The 17,244-nt window shown below is 41.2% G+C and overlaps 1 protein-coding gene across 2 annotated transcripts in view; it reads right to left on the reverse strand.

Annotated features, from left to right (window-relative positions):
• Psd3 (pleckstrin and Sec7 domain containing 3) overlaps window positions 1–17,244 on the reverse strand; it is a 528,693-nt gene that overhangs the window by 250,961 nt on the left and 260,488 nt on the right. For both annotated transcript variants that reach the window (XM_050162307.1, XM_050162308.1), the window contains 2 exons: window positions 7,016–8,099; window positions 2,934–3,332 (listed from right to left, as the gene is read on the reverse strand). In XM_050162307.1, the coding sequence (XP_050018264.1) occupies window positions 2,934–3,332; window positions 7,016–8,099 (1,483 nt within the window). The remainder of the gene's footprint in view (window positions 1–2,933; window positions 3,333–7,015; window positions 8,100–17,244) is intronic.

The raw sequence follows: 17,244 nt of genomic DNA on the forward strand, positions 1-17,244 counted from the left end.
GTTCAAAATGCTTGATACTGTTCTAGAATCTCCCATGAAATCATTATCAAGGGTGCCTATGATTTAAGGATCAGTTTGGCAGAACTCAGTAAAGCACAGACTCTGGAGCCCATCACTTTGGACAGTGTTCAGTGTGCCACCTGACATGGGTGATCTTGATCAAGTTACTTAACAGCTCTGTGCCTCAGCTTCTTTGTCTGATAAAAGACATTATTAGCTCCTTTCCTTCTCCCACTTTATGAGAATTAAGCATCATATCTTTACTAAACAAATAACAGCTTGGTCTACATGTGATATAAAAGCATATTATAAGACTGGCTACAATACACTTGAAATATTTTCTACTAGCTGACCACTAATACTTTATGCAAAAAGAAAAAGTCAAGAGGACTGGGCCAGTTTCCTCAACTAGTCTATCAGATATCAAAAAAAAACAAGTTCAGTAGGAAACTCAACCGTTATGTCCCTTCTTTTGTGACTTTTCGGAGTTCACTTTAGCCAGTGTGGCCAGACCTCCAGCTCATGAGCAAGAAAGAAAAAGGGAAGCTAACGCAGATGGAATGCCAGGTCTGTGTTTTATGTTTTCTCTATCTTCTTCTGTAAATATCAAATTTATTAATCAAGTTGGAGAAGGTTCCTTTCCTTGAATTTTACCCTTTGACCCTCATGCTTGGTTCAAAGAAGTCACTTAGGTTAACTGGAATTCTGTAGTAGGCTCAATACCTATCTGCTTCCATACTCTGTAGGGGTTGTTCTGATGAAGAAGCAAATTTGACAGGCTGCTCATTTGGCCGCTTCAAAATTTCACACAAATGCATTTATTAAGGACTTGGTTACTATCTCCTCAAATTATGACCATTTGTAATAAACACACACACACACACATACACACACACCACACCACACCATACAAACAACACTAACAACAAAAACAGTTTAACAACCAGTTTAGTATAAGTTCTTGAAAATGGACTAATTCAGACATCTGTCTGTACAGAAAGAGTAGAGAACAAAAAGAAAATAATCGTTATATGAAAGTAATGATTATATAAAAGGCCTGAAAGTACAGGACAGAGATAGCACTCATCTACAAGTTGAGCATCTTGAAACCAGGCCCAGATTCAAGCACTACCAAGTCACATGGCTTTGGGTAATTCTCCAGCCAAACCAGGACGCCGATTTGTTGTTGTTATTTATTGTTGTAAGTAATGTTTGATATGGTTCTTTCAAGTTGTAAAACTTTATCATCACCTTGAGCCCACTCAAAGAACACTGAACAAAATGTTCTCAGATGCTTCTTTTTTGCACTAGGATTTGGTCTTTTTGCCCTAGGCAGTTGACCCAGCTGAAATTTTACCTCTGCCCAACAGATGGCATTATTTAATGTGACATAGCAATACACGAGGAACTAGTCCAGTATTTCCAGCACTCAATTCTGCCCATACTAAGGATTGGGGTCTGGGCTTGACAATTTTATCTATTTCACACAAGCTAGAGTTCTCTGGAAGGAGGGAACCTCAGGTGAGGAATGACATCCCTAAGATCTGGCAGTAGGGTGTTTTCTTAATTAGTGATTGGTGGGGGAGGGCCTAGCCCACTGTGGGTGGTGCCATCCCTATTGGTGGTCCTGGAAGCAAGCCAGTAAGTACCCTCCCCAGCCTCTACATCAGCTCCTGCCTCCAGGTTCCTGCCCTGCCTTTGCCTTTGATGATGAACTGTTACATGGAACTGTGAATAAACCCTTTCCTCCCCAAGTTGCTTTTAGTCATTGTGTTTCAGCACAGCCATCGTCACCCTAATTAAGACAGCGCCTATGTTGCCAAGTGATTATTATTTCTTCCATGAGTGGGCACAGAGGCTACAAAGGAAGTAGCCTTTCATTCTCATCCTCTGGGCTGCCCACTGGCTCTAACCTGCTACCTTCACTGCTACTTTTCCTGTGGCTTCTGTGGCAGAGGCCACAGCCCGAACCAGTTTAGCACTTCATCTGATTTTATCTGCAATATAAACAACTACATATGCGTCAGAAAGTCGGGCTGGAGATACAGTGAACTATTTTGCACACGTGTTCTACAGCGTGGTACTTCTGAGATCCCGTGTGCTTTTCATCCTCTGTCTCCCCATGGCTCTAGTCACCACCACCTATTCCACAGGAGAACACAACTACAGTACTGAACGGTGCTGCTTCTGAATTTGTCCCTCCAAAGAACCATGAAACCATGCTTCCAACACGAGGCAGACTGGAAACCTGCAATGTGAACAGACTTTTAAAGAGACCAGCACTGACATTTCTCATGTACCTTTAAAATGCTTGTCCTCATTTAACCTTCCCAACACCACCATCTCCAGATATATATACATATAACATATTTCAAAACGAAATTCATGAAACTTAGAAGGTTTAGCTTTCCCTTCCTCTGACAGAGGAATGCCAGACAGAGGAACTGATGAGGCAGGCAAAAACAGGAGAAATGATAGGTATCTATAAGTAGACATAAATAATGCCAGACGACGGCTGCTATAGAGCATGGACCCTACCAAAGTTGTCATTTTATGTCAAGATGGACTTCAGCGTTCACAGAGACAACAAATCCTTGCCAGTGTGAGACAAAGGCTCCATCCACAGCACCAGCACTGCCTGCAGTGAGCAGCACCAGCCAGAACACCAACAGTACCCATTCACATGCAGAAAGCCAGGAAAGGCCCCAGCATGCCAATCTGACAAAGCCTAGGGTGTAATTGTCTTTCTCTTCAAGCCTAAACTTCCATTTACTCACATCATTTGCTTACATCGACAGAAACTAACCAAATTCATTTAAAGTACACCCTAAATTCATTTAAAATTTTTCAAAGAGAGATTACTTCTAAAAACAAACAAAAAAACAAAAAGCAAAAAAAGAAAACCATGAAGTTAAGGAGAACGGCACTGCTACCTTCCCCAGTAGGCAATCTCTTGAGGGCCTTTCGTGTAGACAGAGTTAGCAGGCTCATGCAGTCCGTTGGTGATCCCCGGAGAATAGCCCATCACTATCCCGCCATCTGCTGACACACTCAGGACATCCTGACGTCCTCCCACAGAGGTCCTCTCCAAGAACTGGCCGCCTTCTTTAATGCGCTGCTGGATCATAGGAGTCAGCGGCATTTCAAAGCTAAAATAGCTGTCAGGCTCCGAGTACAGCGTCTCCAGCGACTCTGCACTGTAGTATAAGGAGGTGCTGTCCAGGATGGTTTCAAACTGGCTGCTGTACACATCAGTGGAGTCCTCCATATACCCGGGCCCGAGAATATCATCTTCTCCTCCTCCCCTAAGGTGCTCCTCTTGTTCGAGAAACCTGAAAATTAGTAAAAGTGAAAACTTTCAGTATTAAGTTAGTTTTTTTTTTCCTCTTCAATTTCTTGCCTTCAACCAACCATATTAAAAAGACAGTGTTGTATAAATGTAACTGGTATATCCATTAAACTCACGGCTTAATAACATATTTGGGGAAAAGGATATGAAACCTACTCAGGCTAAAATACTTTCTCTTGATTATCTTATATGTATGATGTATGCATGCGCCACATGCATTTCTGGAGCCCACAAAAGTTAGAAAGGGGCATCAGATCCCTTGAACCTGGAGTTATGGATGGCTGTGGACCTCTACGTGAGTACTGGGAATTGAACCCAGGTCCTCTGTAAGAACAAGTGCTCTTAACTACTAAGCTAAATCTCCAAACCAAGGTTAAAATATTAATACACATATCACTAATCTATAAATAATTTAATAAAGTTTCAAACTAGTTTTCTACATCTTTTAATAGTGCATACTTGGAAAAAAATAGTAATTTTCTTTTCAACCAGCCATGTCCAGATCATGTAACTATCATCATTAATTATAAGAAAAACATATAAGTATCATGTACACTTGATACAGTAAGCCATCAGTAAAAATGCACTGCACTCTCCCTGGCTACTTCCTGGTTTGAGTGAGACCAGAAGCTCTGGGGAAGGAAGCTGTCTGAATCCAGCTGCTGCCCTCTGCTGACAGAAAGCAGAACTGCAGAGAGTTTAGGCTCGCAGCAGGGAAGTAATTTCTAAAGAACTTACAATAGTTGTCCCCTTCCCTGGAGAGGACTATGTCTCTGGACCTTAATATTCCTGAGTTGCCTTTAGTGCTTTGGGGAGGGTTAAGGTCTCTGGTCTTCTCCACCCCTGCTCCTGTCCACATTAACATGTCTATTGTTGCCCTTGTTCAGCTCACGCTTAATGCAGTCAGGGTCCTAAGATGTTCTGGGTGTACCTTGACATTCCTACCGATGAATCATCCAGTACCATATGAGGTCAACAATGATACATACAAGTAACATGATATAGACTGAGCACACATATTTATGTATTTAGAAATACCCATGCATATTCCATATATGCAACATATATGCATCTAAGAACAATTAATTTTTTAAAAAGAGACTGCATTTCAAAGAGAGCAAGGAAGGGTACATAGGAGGGTTTGGACAGGGAAAAGGGAAGAGAAAGCTATCTTCTTTAAAAAAAAGAATTTTTTAAAAAAGCTGATAAACATGGCATTTGTAAAGAAAACCACAATCATAAAAAGCTAGATACAACTTGGACATGAATAAGAAGGAGTGTGGAACCAATGTTGGCATACAGATGTGAAGAATTAATATCCAGGATGGTCTTCAAATATTAAGATGAACATTCAGACAACTTAGACAAGTCAGCGGTCAGAGCAGCAAGTCAACAGTTAGAAAACATGGGACTGATTTATTGCCTACTTGCTATGCACGTTTAGGTGACTTTACTTGACCTCTCTGCACCTCTAGTTCCTATAAACAGGAATAAAGCAGAAATAAGAAGTATCTATTAAGGGCTGGAGAGATAGCTCAGCAGTTAAGAGCATTGCCTGCTATTCCAAAGGTCCTGAGTTCAATTCCCAGCAACCACATGGTGGCTCACAACCATCTATAATGAGGTCTGGTGCCCTCTTCTGGCCTGCAGGCATACACACAGACAGAATATTGTATACATGATAAATAAATAAATAAATATAAAAATTATTTTTTAAAAAAGAAGTATCTATTAAATGCCTCATAAATGATTCCTAGGTGTTACCAGAATCCACACTCAATGGTATGATGGTCTTTGTTGGCATTAACTTACTTTAATTCCACTGTGTACCAAATAATTTTCCGGGCTTATACCTCTTAAACTTTTTCATTGGTCTTTAAACAAAACAAAGCTCCTGTACAGACCTCATTGCCCATTTTCTGTCTGGCCAACTGCCTCAGTTCTCAAGTCTCACTTAATTAGCGTGTTTACAGAAAGATCTTATCCAAGCTGCCACCTGAACCAGTCTCTTTCTTTCCACTCAAGTCTATCTCTCCAGTAGATCTCCGTTCTTTTCCCGTCACAGTACCTAGAGAGTGCTTCTGTGGTCAATTTGTATATTTAACACGAAAGTCCACAGACCAGGGATCTCATATACTTTCCCCACTCTTATGCGCAGCATCTAACAGGGTCAGGGACACAACAAGCAACTTGAAAACATTTCTAGTCAAAAAAGAAAGGGAAGGAAAGGGTGTGGGAGCAATGGATGGCTAGTCCAAACAGCACTGAAAGTGCACATTTCACAGGGATGTAAAGACAACAGCCATTTAGCAAGGCTACCTTTCATCGAAGTCTAGGGGTTTTGTGATCCTAATGGTCACCCAAAAGGAACATTATCTTAAATGGAAAAGACACATACATACACACATAAAACACACACACACACACACACTCCTTTAGCATATTTTTGGCATATAAACCAGTGATTCTCAACCTTCCTAAAGCTGCAGCCCTTTGGTACAGTTCCTCATGCTGTGGTGACCTCCAATCATAAAACTATTTTTGTAACTACATCATAACTGCAATTTTGCTACTGTTATGAATCATAATGTAAATGCCTGGCTTTTCCAATGGTCTTGGGTGGCCCCTGTGAAAGGTTCATTCAACCCCCAAAGGGGTCATGCCCCACAGGTTGAGAACCACTGAGATAAACTATAACATGTGTTATGAGGACCGACAGAAGAAAAGAAGGCTCGCATCAAAGTACATTAGCACAGGACACAACAAACGACTTGTCATAACAATGGTCAGGCATGATCAAAGGCACTGAAGAATGATAGCCGTGCCTTCCATATAACCAAGCTCTGAGGTGGCATAGATGACAGAAACAGAGGTCAGAAAATACCAGGACATGTAAAGTTTACTTAGCTAGGCCACACATCAGAACGCATGCCATTTGTGAAAAGAAGGAATTCGTCCGTGCTATCATGGAACAAGTGAACTGGATCTAGTCTACCTCTGATGTGAAATGGCCCCTCAAGCCCATGCCTCTCTGTGCACACAGGAGAGCGGCCTGCACTGTAGGCTGCATGCATGCTGCGCTGCACACTCTATGCAGTACACTTCCTCTTCCTCAGAGGAAGGTCACAGATGGGCTGCCATCACCACACAGGACATGTCAGTAGTCTTTCGTGTCAAAAGCACATCTGCGAGGTTTATTGTTCCTGGTCTCTTCAGCATTGCTCCCCTGGGCCTTGTCTAACAAACAGCTTTACTACATGCTGACTTCTCTGTCTTAGAAACGCCTAGATCAAATCCTTTCTCTTCCATTCTGTGACAACAAGGGCAAGAAGTATGGCAGCCTTTCCATTTATGCATAGGGATACATCGACACTGGTATGAAACCAAAGACTATAACAATTCCTAAATATGCCATTCTGATACACGCATACCTATGATAAAGTTACTGCGTATTAGCCATAGTAAGAGATTTAATAATCATATTAACCGCAACAATACACTGTAATAAAAGCTATGTAAAACATGAATTATCGATTTCTAGAAATCTCCATTTAATATTTTCGAACGTCACAGTTGACTCCAGGTAGCACAGTGGCTGCAGGCATGGACAGTAATTTTCTAAGGCCTGGTGCAGGCATCACAAAGCATGGCAACTCTACCGCTCACCTTTCTTTATCTCCCTGAATGTCAAGGTTCTTCTCAAGGTGTTCTTTGCTTTCCCTCAGGAAGACTTCATCCTCTCCACTCTCGCCAAGAGGCACAGGGGACAATGTCCCTATGCTCGTGCTAGGCCTTGCTGAAGGAACTTTCCAGGTTTCATCCCAGACATTCCCAACTAAATTAACAGAATTGCTGCGCAAACCAGCAGCCGAGCTGTAATGGCTTGGCCCTTTGGCAAGCTCCTTGCTCACAGGAGAAGCTGTCCTTTCTGGTGTTGTCTCAGGGCCTACAGGATGCTGGGTCTCTGCCTTCTCTCCTGTCCACAAAATCTCTACTCCTTGAAACTCTACATGTTTGATCCGGCCTTGACGTCCCATGAAACCACCGGAATCACATCCTCTAGGGTGCTCCCTTACGAGATCAGACCTCTGATCTTTCAGAACATCAACTCTGTCCACAGGGTTATGGCTCCCTCTTGAGCTCCGCAGGGAGGACACAGGACATACTGGCTCCTGTATACAGAGAGGCCCTTGTCTCCTGTAATTAGTTATCTGCGACAGTTCTGCCTGAGCTTCTTCTGGTAAGAGTGCAGTGAGATCCTCCTGGATGTTCAACGAAACATCTGTTGGTACTTCCACTGAAAGAGGTAAATCCGGTGATTTTCCTGGGCCAGCAGGGAATGTTCTATGGGCTCTCTGTGGCTTACGACTGGCAGTACTCAGCTCTCTATCCACCTGCTGAACTGAAAAATCAGCATCTTTGTCCAGTACCTTTGTAGCCTGAAATGTTCCTGAAGCTATTCTGGCTTCTGTAGCTTTCAGAGCAGAAATTAAAGAGTCAATGGGTTGTAAACTTTGTTCCTGAGGGTGACACTGAGAGGCATCATTTGGTCCTTCGGTAACACTGTTGAGCACAGAGTCTTGTCCAGCAAGAAGGTGGACTGCCTGCTGCTCTGCCGAGCAGCATGGCAGAGACTTTGCATCAAGGTCTAGAGAGGCTTTAAGGCCTTCTCCTCCTTCTTCCATGGCCCCATATTCTGGAAATTCGTTTGTGACAGCTGGTGGCAGTAAAGTGCTTCCTCCATGATCACCTAAGAATGGAACAGAATGGAAACATGACATCAGAGTCTACTGCATATTAATAAATACCATACATGCTAGGTTCTTAATTGTTTACTATTTCCTTCCATTCATCCCTGTAACTCACACTTACTATAACCTGCATTGGCCCCTTCTATTCAGCCTACATAAACATCTCAGAAGTTTCTACGTAGGAGGAGGCAGTCTAATGACTTACACCATATTAACCCTACTTCTCAGGAAATCCCAGAGATGAGACTGTAGTAACTCAGTTCCTTCATACGTACAAATATTAAAATTATGGCAAGTATCATTATCCAAATACCACTGGTGAAATAATAAATATTGATGTGGGGCAGCCTTACAAATAAGCCATGACATCTGAGAGTGGACCTCAGAAAAGGCAGTATTTACTTCAACTTGGTGAAGATTTTCCAGCTAGAAGTCTGTTCCTCCCTGTCACTGTCTAGGGACAGAGACATTTGTAAACTTCCCTGAAGAGTGACAGCGAAGAGGAAACACACGCTGATAAGGGTTTTTAGGGTTTCGACTGTGTAATTATTTTGCCTTTTTTTTTTTTTGATTTTTCAAGAGAGGGTTTCTCTGTGTAATAGCCTTTCTTGACTGTCTTAGAACTCACTCTGTAGACCATGCTGGCCTTGAACTCAGACATCCACCTGGCTCTGCCTCCCAAATGCTGGGATTAAAGGCACGCGCCACCACCACTTTATTTATTTTCTTAATTGATAAATAAAAGTTACATAAATTTTTCAATATAATTTGACATCTATATCATTGTGGAATAACTAGATTAACCTTACATATTGCTAAAGATACTTAAAATCTATACTTTCAGTAATTTCAAGTACTCATTAACTGTAGTTACTATATTGTAAAAGAAATTTCTTGGATTTATTTCAAACTGAACTCGTGTATTCACTGAGGGATATCTTCATAATCCCCCCCACCATTGTCCCCAGCCTGACGGCCACCATTTTACCTTTTGTTCCATGAGTGCAACATTTTGAGAGTCCACATATAAGGCTACCAACTGCATAAAATTTAATCGTATCATATGATGAATTCCAGTATATAAAACAAGGGAAAATGTGTAACTACAATATTTATTATAATCAATAAAATTTATATTTCCCTATTAAAATGAGACCCAATATCAGTCAGTGAGACCCGAGGATAGGAAAACTCCGATACATGAAACCTTTAAATCAGCGTTTTTACAGGCAATAACTTAGGTCAGAATCCGACCTCCCTCTGAACTTGGCTTTTGTTACAGGATCAGGAAAAGCCTCATATATGATATACTAACTTCTGTTTTATGAAAGAGAACTTTTGCTGTTTACCAGCCACTGCAGAGCTACAAGCTTCCTCTTTAGAAAACAGTTAATGGATATCTGACTGTACACACATGAGTAGCACAAAAGACCTGGCCAGGGCATCAACAGAATGCAGTAACTTGAGAGCATGTGTTACCACAACACATAGTATTCCCTGCAGACTACAATTTGGCAAACAGTAATCATGAGTATATATGTTGTTCTGTATTCCACCTTGAGCAACTTGAAATATATTTCCAACATTAAGTTTGAATCAAACAGCACATAATCTCAGGCACATCCTTGAAGTACTTACAGATTCTCGTGATAAAACTAGTAAGACAAACATACTTTCCTAACCCTGAAAGGAAGCAACTTTCCAAACCTTGGTTTTGGAAAGGAAGACAGTTAAACAATTGGACTGACATTTTAATTTTTTTCAATAAAGAATACAGATGTGGCCTCTAAGTGTTTATATGCAAAGTAAAATGCTACTCTCTGACCTAATCAAGAGAACCCTGTCTGCAAAGAGCAGGGTACATGCAGAGGTACATGGCTGCCCAGGTGGTGAGAAGTGACACTTGACTGCTTAGCCCTAGAGGGGACGTTTATACTATCCCTTCCAAGGTTCAGGAATCTTTGCAGAAGAGAGGCAACAATAGGCTTAGGCGCCAAAAGACAGGGAAAGGGATAAAAACTGCTGCCATCTGGGCACATCATAATATCACAGTAGCTGTGCCCCTCTGCAATAGTTTACACAAGACGGGGTCTCTCAACAGTCAATCATGGATAAGGGAACAGGACTTCTTGGCCTAATCCTGCCTGATCAGTGATTGGCTTTAGATGGATTCTGGGATGGGGCAGTCACTGTCTTCGATTGTAGACCCAATGAGAAGCCCACCAGGCTCAACAGATAGTTCCAAACCCATGGCCACACAAATGATCCCGGTTACACTCAAAGCAACAGCAAAACAAAAGCAACAAAGTAAGCCTTGAATATGGAAAAGGAACCTTCAGAAAGGAGTGATGGGGTGGGAGACTGATGAGAAGGTGGGGGCTACAACAATCAGAATGCACCTTATGCATGTATGAAATTGTCAGAGAAAAAAATTCAATAAACATTATAAATTTTAGCTGGGCATGCTAGGACAAGCCTTTAATCCCAGAACCCAGGCGGCAAAAGTAGAAGAATCACAGTGAGTTCAAGGCCAGGCTGGTCTTCATGGCAAGTTTCAGGCCAGTCGGGGAAAAGATAGTAGAACCTGTCTTTAAAAAACAAACAACCCCCAAAATGCTATATTTTTAAAAATAATATAGTCGGACTTTGATTTTTCCCTTTTGATATTATGTACTTTTAAATATAGTCATAAAATTATGCAATGATTGCCACTTTATCATCCTTGATAAAATAAATCCCCATATCCATTAACAATTACTTTTCACTGTGATTTCTCCTCTGTCCCTACTAAGTGCCAGCCTTCATCTCTATGGACATACCTATTCTGAGCACTGCATATAAGCACATTCCTATAAGACTGGCGTTTTCTTCTCACTTGTGCCACAACAACACTGTGTTCAGGAAGATTCAAGATGCAATATGAGTCAGAATTTTATTATACTGTTTCATCAAATTTCATTTAATTACAGAGAACAACACATTTTCTTTATTCACTCATTAACTAACAAATATTTGGGGGTTGTTTCCCTTTTAAAGGCTATGATATATAACAAATTTATACGTAAGTTTCTGTATCAACATATAATTTAAGTTCTCATGGTTAAGAGTGGAATTTACGGTCAGCTGCTGAATGTATTTCTCACTTTTAAGAAGGTGTGGACGGGCTTTCCAGGGCAACTGGACATGTTGTTCTGCTGCCAGTGTGTCCCGGTTCTCCTGGTTCTGTGTTTGAGCATGGACAGCTCCCTAAAGGTGTAAAGTGGCCTTCACCGTGCTCCCGCTGACTACTGATATGGAACCCTTGTCATGTGTTTGTCATCTGGACGGCTTCTTTAAAGACCCGTCTGTCCAGATCTTTTATCCATTTTACAATTGTTACGACTTTTTATTATTTAATTATAAAAATTCTTCTAAACATCTTACGAGTTGTCTTTTTACTTGTTTGGTAGCATCTTTTGAGTTACAAAAGTTTGTAATTTTAATGAAGGTCTAACTTACCTTTTTTTCTCTGGTTACTTATCTTTTCGTTATAAGTAACAAATCACTATTTTGTCCAAGGTTAAAAAAATAAAATCCCAATTTATTTTAAAAGCTTTTCTAAGGCTAGCTATTTTAGGTTAATCTTTGTGTAAAGTTTGATTCAAGTTCATCCTGTCGCATGTGGACATCTAGCTGTCCTGGTGCTATGTGCTGGCAAAGACGACCCTCCTTGTTCATTTAATTGCCTTGATGTCTTCATGACACACAGCCAACCAACACTGTAAGGCTGTATTGCAACTCTGAACCCTATCTCACTGAGCTGGATCTTCATGCCAGCAAACCGCCGTCTTGACCACTGCTGCTCTGCAATAGATAAAGTATGGAACTGGGGGAGTCCCTCAACTCTGTTTTCCCTTTTCTAGACTGTTCTGGCCACTCTGGGTCCCTTATATTTCCTATATAAATTTTAGGATTAACCTAATAGACACTTGGGATTTTTAACAAGAATGGCAATTTATTTATAGTGCACTGCATTCTTAGCCACATTACTGTTACATTGGCTGTCCTCCCTTTATTTCATCAGCAATAGTTTTATGAATAAGTTTTAATTATCTTATTACTTTTATTTTATTTCTATTGACAATAGCGAGTAGATTTCTAAAAACTACATTTCTGAACTATGCACTCCTACTGAAGTACATTGGGGTGCTATTACTACTCTCACAGTCAACTACCTTGCTAACCTTGGGGCTCAGATCTCATAGTATTTTATACATTTCTTGAGGTTTTCTACATGAATTACCTTGTTGTCTGTGAGTAGAGAGGTTTGCATCTTTCTGGTCCCAACCTATCTTTTCTTTATAGTCTCTCAGCTCCCCTTCCTATGGTAGCACGTTGCTTCTACACTGCCCCAAAAAGGTTTTAATTCTTGTATACACTGGAAGTAAAGTTAACCACGTGGCCATTCTGAACTTTATGCACTGTCCTTTGCCTTTGTTCAATGTCTTTTTTTATTTGACACATTTCTTCTCATCTCAAATGATCACGTTATTTTTACCCTTCCAGATCTAACTCCAATTCACTACTTTTAATTAAACCTTTCTTTGATAACCAAATCTTGAAAGAAAGAAAGCACTTTCCCTCACTGGAAATGCCAACAAAACTTCAGCTGTTCACATACATGAAACCAGAAACATAGTGTTAACTCACATTTTAGGGTTCAAACAGCTACGACTTTTAAAGATGCATTATTTTATTTGTGTATATATGCATGAGTATCCGCTATATCTGTATGAGTGCCCCCATCCCCTGGGAGCTACAGAGGCAGTTGTGAGTCCCTCAACATTGCTGCTGAGATCCAAACAGTTCCTTTAGAGGAGCAAAGGAGTTTTTAAACAATGAGCCATTTCTCTATCTTCTAAACAGCTACAATTTTTAATCTACCATGAAGTATTTTAAGAAACTCTACCATAGGGACACCAAAGTCATACACGTACTAAAATCCACTAAGTGAAATTCATTCAGAAGAACAAACAAGTGTTAGCTGACATCTGGAAGCCTACTTTGTCCTAACAGCTTAGCTTTCCATCTATAACAAGCATGCAAATAAGCACTGGCCCAGAGAAGTAACAAGAGAAATAGAGAAATGGGCTCTCAAAAAATATGGTAAGTCCTTCTCCACAATTGCAGGAGATTTATCAAAATGTCATTCAGAAAGAAAAAGGAAAAACATCAAGTGTAGGAAAGGCTTGTGATGCTTTACACAACTTGGCCATTGGTCCAAGGAAATGAGAAAGTAGAAAGAAGGATCCTGCAGGACTCCTTGCAGGCTTTATTACTCCATAAGCTCTCCTGGTCTAAGCTTACTTTCTAGAAAGATCCGGATTAAAAAGTTTCATTTACCTTTCAGTAAGTAAAGATTGGCAAGACAGTCAATGACAAATAATAGTCTAGGGGGCCAAGGAGCTAACGGAGATGTGCAAACAGTCCAAACAGAGCAGCCTCCAACCAGAGACAAGACCGAGTCTTCAGCTTCACCAGCAAAAATTGGTGGGGAAGATTCAAATGCCACTAAGTAGTGAGGTCACTGCTTTTAATAGCAGTAAAGTTAACAAAAATAGTAAAACAAACACTCTTCTATCTGTAGTAGTTTCTACAGACAAACCACTTTCATGGGCACCACACAGAGCCTTCAGAAGACAGTCACTAGACTTAGCAGGTCTTCCATGCAAAGGAAGGAGCCTTTGCTGTCACACTGCAAGAGCTGCTTCTTTTTTTGTTGGTACTTCTCATCACCAGTGCCATTAACAACAAACAAAACACTGCAAAATATTAATCCAGACCTTTACCATGGAATCTTGTGTTTATCCTATGGAAGTAATTCCTGTGGAAATCATTATACTACTATGATTATTTCTTAAAAGGAAAGAAAGAAAATAAGCAAATTTTTGTTTTATTTTCAGGTTTTGCTTTGTTTTTCTGCTTCCTTTCGAAATATTGCCACTGTTTCCGGTACTCGTTCACTCACTCAACAAACCTTTCTACCTATAACCTGCTATGTAACAAACAGGGAATCCAAAAGCACACTGTCGGACATGAAGTTTGCATCTGAGGCAAAAAGAGACATGAGTGGCAAGTGAAAGATGCCCGAACAGACTCAGGATAATCAAAGCCTTGAGCAAAAGCAGAGGTGAGGGCATGAGGCAGAGCACATGCAGAAGGGACTGGGTTGAAACAAAAACAGCAGAGCTGCTACCCATCAGGGTGTTTTACTGAGGCACCATCTAAATCTATCTTCATCTCCCTTCCTCTGCACCTAACCAGTGTCCACATATCCCACCAAAGCCACTGCTGCCCTCATCTACCTGCTATGGACTGTCTCTCCCAAATTAAACTGCGCCCACTGCCAGTCTGATACTCACATAAGACCCCAATCAACATTTCTTTCGGCAGAAAGCCTTACTGAATTAGTTCTGCTCAAATCTGACACGGGGATTGGCTAACCATTAAAAAGAACTCTAGCGCTTACCTGAATATAAACCACACACTCACAGAACTGGAGTAGCAGGTGCATGGTTTAACTGCACTTCTTTTTCCCTCTTAGAAGAATGTAAATGTGGTCTAAAATATATGTAGGAGAGAAGTGAATGGAAGAGGAGTTTCCCTCGCTGAAAAACTACACTAGGAGGAAATTTTATTTCACTCAAAGTTTTCTATCTGAAATCTTACCTACTACCTTTATATTTGGCAAAGCTTCCAATAAATTATGTTTCATATTCAAATTATGTAATTTGGTAAAGTTACTTTCCTGTGATCTGGAAGCCCACTGGCTTTAAATTTAATTTAACACACTGAGAAAGAAATAGGGTAATTTTAGTGTTAACAAGATCGTTTTAGCACCGCTTCACTCTGTATTAAGTAGCCATCTGTTTCTGCAAGCCAAGGAAAGGACTGCAATAAAATGGTGGAATAGAAAGAAGCACAATGTGTTTCAATGGCGAGGACATGAGCCTGTCTCACAGACTAGCTGCGGACAGACTATGCCTTCCTAGCATGCTCTGGGAGAACCAACCAGTATAGGAAATATACTCTTCCACTCTGGCTAGCAAACTCGAGAGAAAACAGTTCCAAGAAAACCAACCCACGGACCATTTGGCTCATGTACCAGACACTTGGTCACTGAAACTTGAAACAAGAAAAGCAGCTTTCTTAAGTGATTCTGAGCAGCAAGACCTGAGCTTCCCCAGGTAACATGACGGCCACATCTAGCCGAGAGCCTTTGGGGATGCACAATTATGAATTCTACACACTTGTTTCCTGGGACCTGGGCCCAGTAGATTTTAGGAAGAGGACCTAGCTTGTTTTCCTTTGTCACCATTAGAATATAAAGTCCACAGAGCACTTGGTCTGTTCTTCGCTACTATATCTCTTACGACACTAGAGCCTAGCAAAATGGCCATTTTGTTGTCTAAGTGAAATAAGAATGTCATAGAGTCAACCAGATGTCATTTAGGAGAACTCAAGGCAATTTTTTTTAAATGCCTCCTTAAATACAGGCAAAACATGACACATACTCCTGATAACCCAAGACCAGCCTGAACAGGGAGTGCTGGAACAGAGAGAGCTGTCCCAACTTAGAGTGGGCTCATCCTTTCACAGTCTCAGCCAGGTTCTCTTGTGTACTAAGTACGAGTTAGACACTGGGAGAAGAGCAACATAGAAGATCAGAGGACTCCTCCCATCAAAGGCTCATGAGCCAGTGATTCCTTCTGGACACAATGCCTGCAGACAGAGTTTACTGGGTGGTAAAGATCAACTAAGACAACTAGCTACATTTCTAGAATTTAGCTTGATGCTAGCCAGGCCGTTCACATTAAGCACAAATTTTACAACTGACCACCCAGTAAAGCCTGTATTTTTCAATATAATAGCCGTATATGCATCTGACCACTTAAACTAACTGCATTAAATGAGATGGCTCAGCGGGTAAGAACATTTGCTACTCTTTCTAGAGGACATAGGTTCAATTCCTAGCACCCACATAGTGGCTTACAGCCTTCTGTAGCTCCAGTTTCAGGGGATTCAGTGCCGTCCCCTGGCCTATATAGACAGCAGGCATGCACATGGTGCACAGACATACATGCAGATACAATACCTGTACCCACAAAATAAAGATAAATAAACCTAGAAACTGTTAAGTTTCAGTCAGTGTTCCATATACATCACTAGCAGCTCTCAAACTACTCTGAATAGACAGATCATTTCAGTCATCACAGAAAGTCTGATTTGAAAGTGCTGTCCTAAAGCTTTGTACTCAGTAGGACCCTGAGACAGCAACACACACATGACACAGAAGGACGGCACACAAGCACTGCTCAGGCTTTCCAAGGCAGAAACTTGAGGGCTTCAAACAAGAGACTTAATGTGGGGCTGTGGAGATGGTCCAGGGAGCAAAAGTGCTCACAGTGCAGGCACAAGGACCTGTGTTCCCTGACACATCAAAAGCTAGGCGTGGGGGTAGAGGGATCGCTCAGTGGTAACAGCACTCGCTGATCTTGCAGAGGGTTCAATTCCCAGCACACACATGGCTGTTAACAACTGTTTGAAAATCTCATTCCAGGGAACCCCAATGTTCTCTTCTGGCCTATGCAGGCACTGCATGAATATGACACGTACGCGCGCGCGCGCACACACACACACACGTAAGCAAAGCATTCACACACATAAAAATAAATATATCTTTAAAAATTCAGGCTTGACTTGACTACACATGCCTATAACACCAACACTAGGGGACGGACATATGTGCATTTTTAAATTCTTTTACATGTATTTATTTATTTGTCTGGGAGAAGGCATACAATGACATGCTTCTAGAGTTCATAGGACAACCTGCATAAAGTATTTCTCTTCTGCTACCATGCGGGTGGGTTCTGGGGATGGAACTAAAGCCATTAGGCTTGGCAGCATATGCCCTCACCCACCGAGTCACTTCCCTGTCCCAACAGGAAAATTCTGAGAACTTAGTATTCAGGCAGGCTACCTAAAAATGGCAGACTTCCAGTTCAGACACCCCATTTCAAGGCATGATAAGGCCGTCAGCAATTGAAGTTTCTGCATGAACTGCCCTGGGTACATACATACAACTCCCACACATGCATCACA

The sequence above is a fragment of the Alexandromys fortis genome, unplaced genomic scaffold (assembly GCF_014885135.2).
Source record: "Alexandromys fortis isolate MF-2015 unplaced genomic scaffold, M_Fortis_MF-2015_v1.1 scaffold_110, whole genome shotgun sequence".
In the NCBI taxonomy this organism is placed as follows: Eukaryota; Metazoa; Chordata; class Mammalia; order Rodentia; family Cricetidae; genus Alexandromys; species Alexandromys fortis.